At 40.0% G+C, this 10356-nt stretch overlaps 1 protein-coding gene across 1 annotated transcript; it reads left to right on the top strand.

Annotated features, from left to right (window-relative positions):
• The first annotated feature begins 1780 nt into the window (after window positions 1-1780).
• Window positions 1781-5976, top strand: fam8a1a (family with sequence similarity 8 member A1a). The gene is made up of 5 exons (XM_079232151.1): window positions 1781-2292; window positions 2630-2750; window positions 2947-3070; window positions 3954-4093; window positions 4611-5976. Exons 1-5 carry the CDS (start codon window positions 1896-1898, stop codon window positions 4753-4755), a joined length of 927 nt encoding a protein of 308 aa, XP_079088277.1. The 5' UTR covers window positions 1781-1895; the 3' UTR covers window positions 4756-5976.
• Window positions 5977-10356: the final 4380 nt, after the last annotated feature.

Below are 10356 nucleotides of genomic sequence, written 5' to 3'. Positions count from 1 at the left end.
ACACGCACACACACACACACACACACACACACACACACACACACACACACACACACACACACCTCCACAGCAGTAATCCTACCAGGTTGTTGGGTTCTATGGGGGTCAGCGTTTGCCGGATGCAGCTTTTATTTGGGCCTGATTACATTTGGGCACAGTCATCGCATGGCCTCTGTCGACAGGGATAACGTTCATTGGGGTTGGATTTGCGTCCGCCTCACTGGCTCCATTCACTGGGCCAGGCACAATCATTTAGAACTGGCAGACCTAACACCTAACCAACAGAGCCGGGCCAGCCCAGTCAGCAAATACACCCCACTCACCCCTTGAAATCATAAGAGGGGGAGTAAAATTAGAGAAAGGGTGAGACAAAGAAAGAGATAGGGAGAAGTAAGAGGCGCAAGGGAGGTGGAGGAGAGAGTGGGAGACATGTGTGAGCAGCTCCTGCATTTTGCGTTCATAGGGAAAGGGGGATATCCAGAAAAAAGAGGGACAGTGTGTGTTTGTATGAGCGAGAGGGAGGGAGAGAGAGAGAGAGAGAGAGAAAGAGAGAGAGAGAGAGAGAGAGAGAGAGAGAGCAAACATGCTTTTCATCTGGTGATTGGCCAGCAGGTTTTTGAACCAACGCCGTTTCCACAGCAGTGTTTTGAGTGTTTGCCCCCGATGGCCTCCGTGGCAGACTACTAATTTGTCAATAAACTCAGATATTTGAGACCCATAAATGTGGCTGCTGCAAGTCAAAACTCAGACCTCAGGCACAAAAACTGCATGTGCATAAACAATATGTTATGTGCGGACCTGTGGAAAGATTTGTGCGCGACAAAAATAAGATTCAGCCAGAAAATAAGTTTCACATTTGTGCACATGAGGTTATACCATTGTGTAATGTAATATATGCAATAATAATAAACGTATGTATCATTAAAATTAATAGTACAGGTTATTACTACTAGTACTGATGGTTATATTTGCTGCTTAGGATTCTGTGATTTTGCATGAGCTGGCCTCTGCTGCTCTCTTGTGGTGTTAATGGAGTTAGGACTAAGAGGGAAAGGCTAACAAACACAGCACTTAACTCTTACAATAATGGTGAAACTCTGTCATAATAGACAACTTTTGCTTATTTTGTTCTGTCATTTATTCTTCATTTGATACTGTTCCCATGTAACCTGTTGAACCTGTTCAGTCTCACGACTGCCTGGTTTTGTTTCTGTCTGTGTATGACACAACTAAGATTAGATTATATCTGACAAGAAACATGCTGGTTCAGCTGAAATGAGTGGACGAAGTAGCATATAGCGTATTGGGACTAACGTGAAGAGACCAATACAAGCTCTTGAATTGCTCACATTTCCGAAAAAACAATACTAATACATGATATTTGATTTCAAATATTTATTATAATTTTTTGACCGGTGAAATAAGTAGTCGTTGTTACTATGCTTCTGTGAGAAAGTTAATTTTGGGCCTAACGATGAAGCCCTTACTGAACACTAAAGACACACCGGAAAACACACAGGAGGCTCCTTTAAATGGATCATACCATTAATGACAAAAGAATGACAAAAGGGGGGATATATTATTAGCCATTCCTACAACGTGATGGTATTTAGCTCATATCTGCTGCACAGTTAAGGTAGGCATTTTAATTTTTAAATTAGGTATTCTTTTTAATTTTAGTCACCGAAATAGTAAACAATGACACACACTTGGAAATAAATTGTTTACTTTGGGCGCCCGGAAAGCCCTGCATTTACAAACACACGTATCTTGCGCCGTGCTGGTATCCAGCTGGAAGCTAATGAGTAGGGTTAAGGAGATCTTACCTGACAGCGTAAAGACGACTTAAAACGATTTTACCGTCAAATTAAGCAAGACTGTAAAGGGGGTCGGACATGTTTGCAACTACGACGAGTGACACCCGCCGCGATGGCCCCCAGAAGGACGAAAAATCTTCACAGGCCACCGCGACAACGGAATACTGCGCAAAGTTGCAGCAGTGGATGTGGCAGTATCACTGTGGGTATGCCAGCTGGCAGAGCTGGGTGGCTCTGTCAGCCTTCCCCTTTCCTCCTCCGTGTAGTTTCCCTCCGCCAGGGTCAAGCGCTCAGACACCTGGGTTGACCTCCGGCAGTGGGCAGCAGGCTTTTGACACGATGAACCGGTACAGCTACCCGTATCCCGTCGGGTTCCCTGCATCCTACCCTCATCCAGGTGCCCCCCACACGGACCAGACCTCGGCTACTGATGCCCGGACAGCCCAGATCCAGAACGGGAATCCACCTCAGGCAGGTACGGGGATCCGTTCGGCAGTGAGTTGCTGTAGTAGTTAAAGGCCTAACTCGTCCATAATGCTGTTCAGGCTGCAGATATGCGTGGGCTTTATTTTGTGTAAGCTAGGTCATAGGTCTGATGGGAGGCGGGCTTATATGCCCTGTGGAAACAAGTTTATATGCTTGAAGTCATACCAAGGTCTTTCTCAATGCTTTATTCACCTCTGATAAGTCCCGCAGACTCACAATAGCTGGTCGAGGTGATTTATTTGAGTGTATTAATTAGACAGGCCAGTGTGTCCCATTTGCAATAAAAGGATTCTCAGTAAGCTTGTCTTTTCATCTGCTTCATGCAGGACGGGAGTATACCATCCCCTCTCCTCTCCAGAGGTTCCTAGCTGAGACTGTGGACTTCTTTATCCTGTTCTGTGTGAAAGCCACCATTGTTCTGTGGATCATGCATCTGAGTGGAATGAAGTGAGTGAAACTATTAAACACCGCTCCAACTAAAAGGGGAAACAAAACAAAAAATCCCTAACTGGGCTAACCCGGCACTAGTGTTGCTCAGTTATGCAATATACAGCACTTGCATGATCAAATAGTTTGCATCATTGTTGAAGGCTAACAATCCCCAGATCCATCCTCACACAGGCTTAATGTTTTCTCTTTAAAGGGACATTGCCAAATTCATTACCCACTTCATTGTGGAGGAGATCGATGAGAACACGTCCATGGAGGACCTGCAGAAGATGATGGCTGTCGCTCTCGTCTACAGGGTACTAGTCTGCATCTACGAGGTAAGTCATATTTTGCACCGTTTTGACAAAGTTGATGTATATCTAATATGCCGAGTTTAAGCTATTGAAAAGTTGCGCGTCAAGCTGTGTAGTTCATGTTAATTAGCTGAGAATGCATGATCATTTTAACTTGTCGGTAATGGTTTTGTATTAAGATGGCAGAATTGTGTATCACAAAAATTGATCAGCCCCAAATTCAATTCCCATTGATCCCTTTGTAAATGCATTAACATCTTTCAAGTCTACAGGGAGGGAATGTGGGTGCAGAGTGTGGGTGAAGTAACTCTTCAATGCTACTTTTACTTGAGTATTTTAAAGAAATGTCCTTGTTATCTAAAGCTGCATACAGGTTTCCTCTGAATACTAGTAGAAATATAAATTACATTCCCCACATTGTCCATTCACATTCAGTATGAGCTGCCTCAGACATGTGCTCTTGTTAATGAGAAGAGTCAGGCACAGTCAGAGTTCCTCGACAACACAACATGACCTCCCACAGAGGACAGTGATGCAACGTTGCGTTCATACTTGCCTGAGATGAAGTCACGTATCGTGTCTCTTGTTCGGCTTCGGCATCAGCGGCTTTTTTTTCCTTGGTGGAAACCAGCCTTGGGACATTCAGACACCTCGGCTCAGTCTAATGCCATCTGGCAGCTTTCCTTCCATCTAAGCTTTTGACCTTGTTTGTGCAAACCTGAAACTGTATTTCTTGCCTTTTTAGCTCCTGCAGCATGGTATCATTGATAAGTTCTGCTCTAGTGTTCTCAATGGCCTTTTCTTTAGCATGGTCATGACACACAGGGTATTGACAATGTGCACCTCACATCAGCGAAAATGCATTGCAAACTGTGTACCCTTTTTTTTGTTCTTCTTGTCCAATCAGACCATTTGTATTTGGGGCGCTGGTGGTGCCACACCAGGGAAGTTCCTGCTTGGCCTGCGGGTGGTGACGTGTGACACATCCACTCTGGTCCGACCAAACCGAGTCCTTGTGGTCCCAGCATCTAAAGTCTCCCTCTCTGCGTGAGTGATCACATGCTGGAGATACAAGTTCACACGCATGACAAGCAGTTTGTATATAAATGTAACGTCTGAATATGGCGTAGATTAAAAATTAAAATCCTTTTTAAAAAGTGGATTTCAGTTAAATGTATTTCAAACAAAACATATTTGTGCATCAGAAATATGTGTATTTTTTTTGATTATTTTTTTTTTTGTAAAAAGTATTTTACAATTTTTTTTATCATTCTTTTTTGTGTGTGTATATATGTATATATATATATATATATATGTATATATATATATATATATATATATATATATTAAATAAATAAATAAAATTGTAAAATACTTTTGTGACCTTTTCTGTGTGCAGTCATTAATATCGAGACTGATCTGACCACATAGTTACTTTTTTATTTGATGGTCCCAGTTGAAATCTATTCTGCTGTCTAAATCGCAAACCATTGTATCTCGTCTCTATTACCTGTAGAGCATCTGTATGAGAATTCTCACTCTGGTTTGGTTTTGTCTTTCACAGCTCGACAGTGCGGGCCCTTAATAAGAACTTCTCCATTGCGTTCCTCTTTCCCGTCTTCATCACTCTCCTCTTCTTCCAGCACAACAGGACTGTGTATGACATTGTGGCCGGGACCATTGTGGTCCAGCGCAGAGCGGGCAGATAGCCTCTCCTCAGGCAGCAGACTCTTATTCTTAACAGGGTGAGGAAAAAGGCGCTACAAGCCCATGTGTGCTGAGTGTCTGAAAGTTTAAACCAGTCGCAAATGAACTAAACAAAAGTGGCCCATTTCTTCACTGGATCAAACGAGGACTGCACTTTAAATGTGATGCATACGGGTTTAGGCCTGACTTGTTGGAATCAAAAGAATACCGCTTTACAACTTTTGGTGTATGTTGTTTTTGTTTTTACCACTGAATCAACAAATAAGCTGTCAGGAAACACTCTAAAGTATTGTGATTTTTGATAAGTTAAAAATAGGGTGCTTACCTATTTAGCGGATATCTCGAGACTTTTCCTTGTATGATGTGAATCTTTATAATATGTGCTGTGTCGGTAATATACTGCTTATTTATTTTTGGGAAGCTTAAAGTCCTTGTGTAGGATTACATTATTCATCTTTTACAAACGACAACAATTTGACACTTTTATAATCACAAGAGTTTTACACTTAAGGGCTTTAAATTTAAGATTAAACATTATTAGGTTCTAAAAGTACCCTTTTCTTTTATGCATTGTTCTTTTCAAGGTAATTATGTTAATGATTATTTGTTTTACATTTGAATTCTTAAGCACTGACTGAAGAAAATGAATGCCAGGCTTGTTTGTATCTATTCTTTGTGCCTTTTAGATATTCTGGTGAAGTATTGTTTTATTTGAAATGTGACGATAACTTTTCTTCGCTGTGTATGAGGTTCAAACAGAAGAAATCGTGTTCGTCAATTGCCTGCTCATATTTTCTGTCTTCAGACTTGAGACTCAGCGCGACTGTTTTGCATAACAGAACCTCTAAGAGTCTGAACTGCACTAAATGGCTCTGCTCAAGTCAGATTTCTACTTAATATGCATTCTGTAAAACTCTTCTATTGTCAACAATTTATTTTCATGTCGTCATGTTCGCTAAGCAGTCCAGTTTAGAGTTTACTTAAATCCACAGTATGGCTACTAATATACTGGCACATGAGTTATGGGAAATGTTGAGGCTGCAATCATGTGGTACATGGTCTCAAATGATCATGTCTTAATTGACAATCTAATTAAAATAATTTATAATTTTTAAAAAAAACATTGTTTTGCACATTTCAATAACCAAGGCACGTTTTGATAAAACCTAATAAATACAAAAAACACCTGTTGATCTAGCTAGGATTTACAACATGACACTGAATACCGCTGTTAAAAATTAAATAAAATATTCCATATAAACCCTTTTCTAAGATTATCATTTAAAGGCTTTTGACCCCTGATTTAGGTGAAATGTAATTGGTGTCCTTGATGGGTCCTTAATTACAAGAACACGAGTGTAAGAGAGGAATGTGTGATCATAGTGCAGCGTCTAATGAGCATCGACTACATTTAAATATCAAGGCACGGTCTACTGTTACCAACGGGACGAAGTTTCAGAGGTCATCCAGTAAAAAAGGCTGATTTAGCTAAAAAAGTAAGTGACAGGATTTTCAGAATATATTAAGAAATCAATTGTCTTTGTCTCATGCCTCAGAGTGTGGAGGATAGTTAATGTGCAATAGAGATATGGGATTAAAGGGATTAGCTTTACTTAAACGCCTGTAAAGGACATTACACGCTCTGGTACAACCGGCACGTGTTGTGCACCTTAATGTCAGCATTTGCCCTTCAACCTGAAGGCATCTTTTTCTGCAATTTTCCACTGCGGGACTAATAAAGGATTATCTTATCTTTAAACTGACCAACTTCCAGTTAAGAACTATGACAAAAGTCATCCAAACTCCACTATAAATATGTCATTACATTTACTGTAGGAATAGTGCGCATTGATAAATTCCTGTTTTGTTCTTTTTTTTTTCCATGTTGAAAAGAAACATTTCATGTAGATCTTAAGTACAGACATCTTGCATCTTTTAGCATGATGTTCTCCACAGTCGCCACATGGGGGTGACATTAAACAACGATCAATACATGTGGCCCAAATACAGTTGACTGAAATAGACCTCAGATACTGGATGTTGGCATTATTTCCAGAGATATTTTTGCACATAAGCTTTTTGGAATGCACAGCCTGTGTTTTCACTGAGGAATACATGACTTTTATTATAACAGAGCAAATGCAGATTCTGTCTCGCACAGAGATATATGTGTATATATATATATATATATATATATATATATATATATATATATATACACACACACACATATTATCTGCAGTACCTGCCACCGGTCTATTTGTCACATTGACAACACAGACATGGCAGAGACTGCTTTTAATCCTCAGACAACGTTTGCTTTCCTCTGACATCTCGAAGCATCTTTAGGTTGAGTGTTGAGCTGCAGCTCATGTAAGGGGATTTAGAATGATGCAACTTGTTGATGCTTGTCAATACTTTGCTTTATTAACCTCATGTCACACGGTTGTAGTGAAGTAGTGCATAAAAGAGGCATCTTATTGTTATTCACTGTGTGTGTGTGCTTTTATACATTTGGAACAATTTATTTTATGTTGTAGCTCGTGGTGCTTTTTCAACTTTTCAACCCTCAAATCTATATTTCAATGGAGTGTTGAATAGTTATGACTAAAATAGGCATCACATTTACTGTTGATTTAGCACCTCTAGATACTCCATGTCACTTGAACTCAATGATCTATAACTCTAAGGACTAAGATGATTACAATGTTTACTGACATGATAAGCAAGCTGTTATCCTGAGACAATTTAGTTAACATGAACGAATGCATAACTTCAGTTACACTATTTAAAAAAAAAAAAATTCCAGTTCCAAAGTGCTGTGGAGCTGAATTTTTATGAGCCGTGTTCTTGTAAGATTCGCCAGGGGCATATTTTGTCTTTCGGTCCCAGTAGGAAGACACAGCGTTCGTTCAGCTCTCCCCAGAATGGTAGGTTTTTAAATAGCAACCATTAATCCTTATGAATTAGTAATTATCGCCAGTCTCTTGCCAACGTTCTCACTCCAATGTGCGCACAAATGAAACAAAAGACACAAAAGACACAAATCACAGCCACTATTCAAGACTTTTTTTGAACCAGCTCTAGTCTTTCTAGTTTAGTTCTCTTGAGCTGTTTGTGCAGAGTGTCATGGCCGCCTTGTTGTCTTCATCTGTACATTTCTTTGGTGTCTCCCCCTTTTTTTTAAATTCCTTTCTGAACCGTTCTACCTCCAGGGATCATCCTGGAGCTTGTGCGTATACCCACAAGTCAATGAGGTGTGGTAGAACATATGTAAAAGTTTCTGAATTATAAATGTGTTACTTCTTCCATAAATTTAGAGCTTGTAGAACTTACACACGAGTAAAAAAAAGTATTAAACTCCTTAAATGGCTTTGAGGCAAGCAGGGGGAAAAAGACTATCCAAACATTTTGTCAGCTATTGTGCATGATTTTAAAAGTTCATCACAGCATTTTGTCCTTCAGTAGCAAGTTTTTGTGCTGGGAGTCATGAGTCGTTCTCTGTGCCAGGGAACTGAGAGAGGCTTAGCAATAATTACGCCTCGAGTGGCTCTAATACAAATTTCACAGGGAGAGAGTGAAGAGAGAAAGCAACAGAAAGTGTGAGATGCAGAAAGGGATTAACAGAGAGACAAAAGCCCAAGAGGGAGGAAAGGATTGAAAAAAGGAGTTCAAAATGAGAAAAGAGGGAGAGTTCAAATGGGAAGAGAAGTGGTGGAGAAAAGGGAGGAAGGGAGAAAGAAAGAGAAGGAGTGAGTGTGAGAGGCTGAGGGACACCATGCTTGAAAATTCTCTCTGATCTTTGAGCCGTGGGACCAGAGGCGATGGGATACCCCGCAGAACTCTATTAAAATTCATCCAGCCTCACTAAAGCTCTCAGTTATTATACAAGAGATGCCCTACACAGCTCAGCTTTCTCTGTTTGCTCTCTGTTACACATCACAGCATGCAGAAGACAAACAGATGCACACAGACATAACCAACGCTGTCTTCACTGCTAGACAGTGAAAGAGACTTGAGGAGAGCTGACAATGCTTTTCAACCAGCCGACAACCTCAAGGTCTGAAAAGTGAAGCCAATGCATTCAACTTGCAGTCGGTGAGAAAATAACCCTACGTCTCTCTTGATTTATTATTTCATTAAACATTGTGAACATGAGTTTACGGCCTCAAACATAGTTTCAAGACGTCTCCAATACAGCACGATGTTCATTTGGTAAATGATGGTCCCACTAAAATAAAATAGATAATAAAGCAGCACGCTTTTAGGGTGTGGCTACCTTTTGATTGACAGGTCGCTACCATGGTGTTGTCCCTTCTGGGAGTTGTCCATGATTTAGTCTTACAACTGTAAACCTTTCACAGTGTGTTTTAACTTAATGAAAGTCATTTGTTGTGTTCAGTTGTACCTAGCTCCACCCTCTCGTTTCACTTCTGGTTTAAAAACAAAACGGCGACGGTCAAAATGCCCAACTCAAGGCCTCAAAACGGCAATCCACAAACCAATATGTGATGTCACGGGTCTACGTGCACTTCTTGTATACGGTCTATGTTTTGAACTGTACCTAGTCACATTACAGTATACGTATATGTAGGCAGTTGAAATTTGAAATGACACCATACACCGAGCTATAGTCAGGGATCTTTATTTCTCGAATACTCAAATACTTTATTTCTCGAATATACTGAAATTAAAAACAATGAAACAGTTGGTCCATTAATAAACAGAAATTATGCAGTACATTACAATATACTCACTACGTTCTATCTTGGTGTTAGCTCAAGTGCACAGTGGCGGCTATAGGCATTCATCCCATTCAGCACATGTAGATAGAATCTGTTAACATCGGATCAATTTGAGTCACCATTGGCGCATTTAGCGACATACAATATATTTTCGGACTTCTATACACTCATATTAATGAACATTTTGTATAGAAATATCATTTTGAACATATTTACCGACCCTGAAAACAACGAACGCTCCACCGCTTTATTCTTGACGTCTTGCTAGCTTCCTCTGAAACACAGTGCCCTCTAGTGGCTTTAGTGGTGACAACACCTTTCCCACTGGGTTAGATATAAGATTAGACTTTATTAAAGACACCATCAGAGCTAAAGCACTGAGGGTTTTTTAGTTTTAGGGTTTAAAGTGTGTTATTAGTGAATATAAATTAATCCAATTTGATAAATTTAAGGAAAATATACATTTATTTGAAAGAATATTTATTTGTACGGAAATTAAAGCTACATTAACTTACTATCTGGCCACTAGAGGGCAGCAGAAATCAGTTACACAACATTGACATATTATGCCTTATAAAGTTGATGCAACAAACTTGTAGACAAACAGTTGCTTATTTACACGTCCAGCAGTTACGCGGAAACATTAGCATTAATTTTGAGTCTCGAGGTAGTCCACCAGAACGTCCAACATTTACTCTGCCTTTTGGGCTCCACCAGCTCCCGAGGGAAATATCTGGCTCTTTATCTGCTAAATGCTCAACTCTGTTCAATAGCTAGTCACTGTCTGCTGCTAAGTGCTGGGCCAGGAGAGTACATTTGGTTTATCTGAGCTTTTTTTAATGAATATTTAAACACAGT

This window comes from Taurulus bubalis (genome assembly GCF_910589615.1).
Source record: "Taurulus bubalis genome assembly, chromosome: 16".
NCBI lineage: Eukaryota > Metazoa > Chordata > Actinopteri > Perciformes > Cottidae > Taurulus > Taurulus bubalis.
Note: the sequence above shows the minus strand (reverse complement) of the source record. Positions and strands in the feature narration are given on the sequence as shown.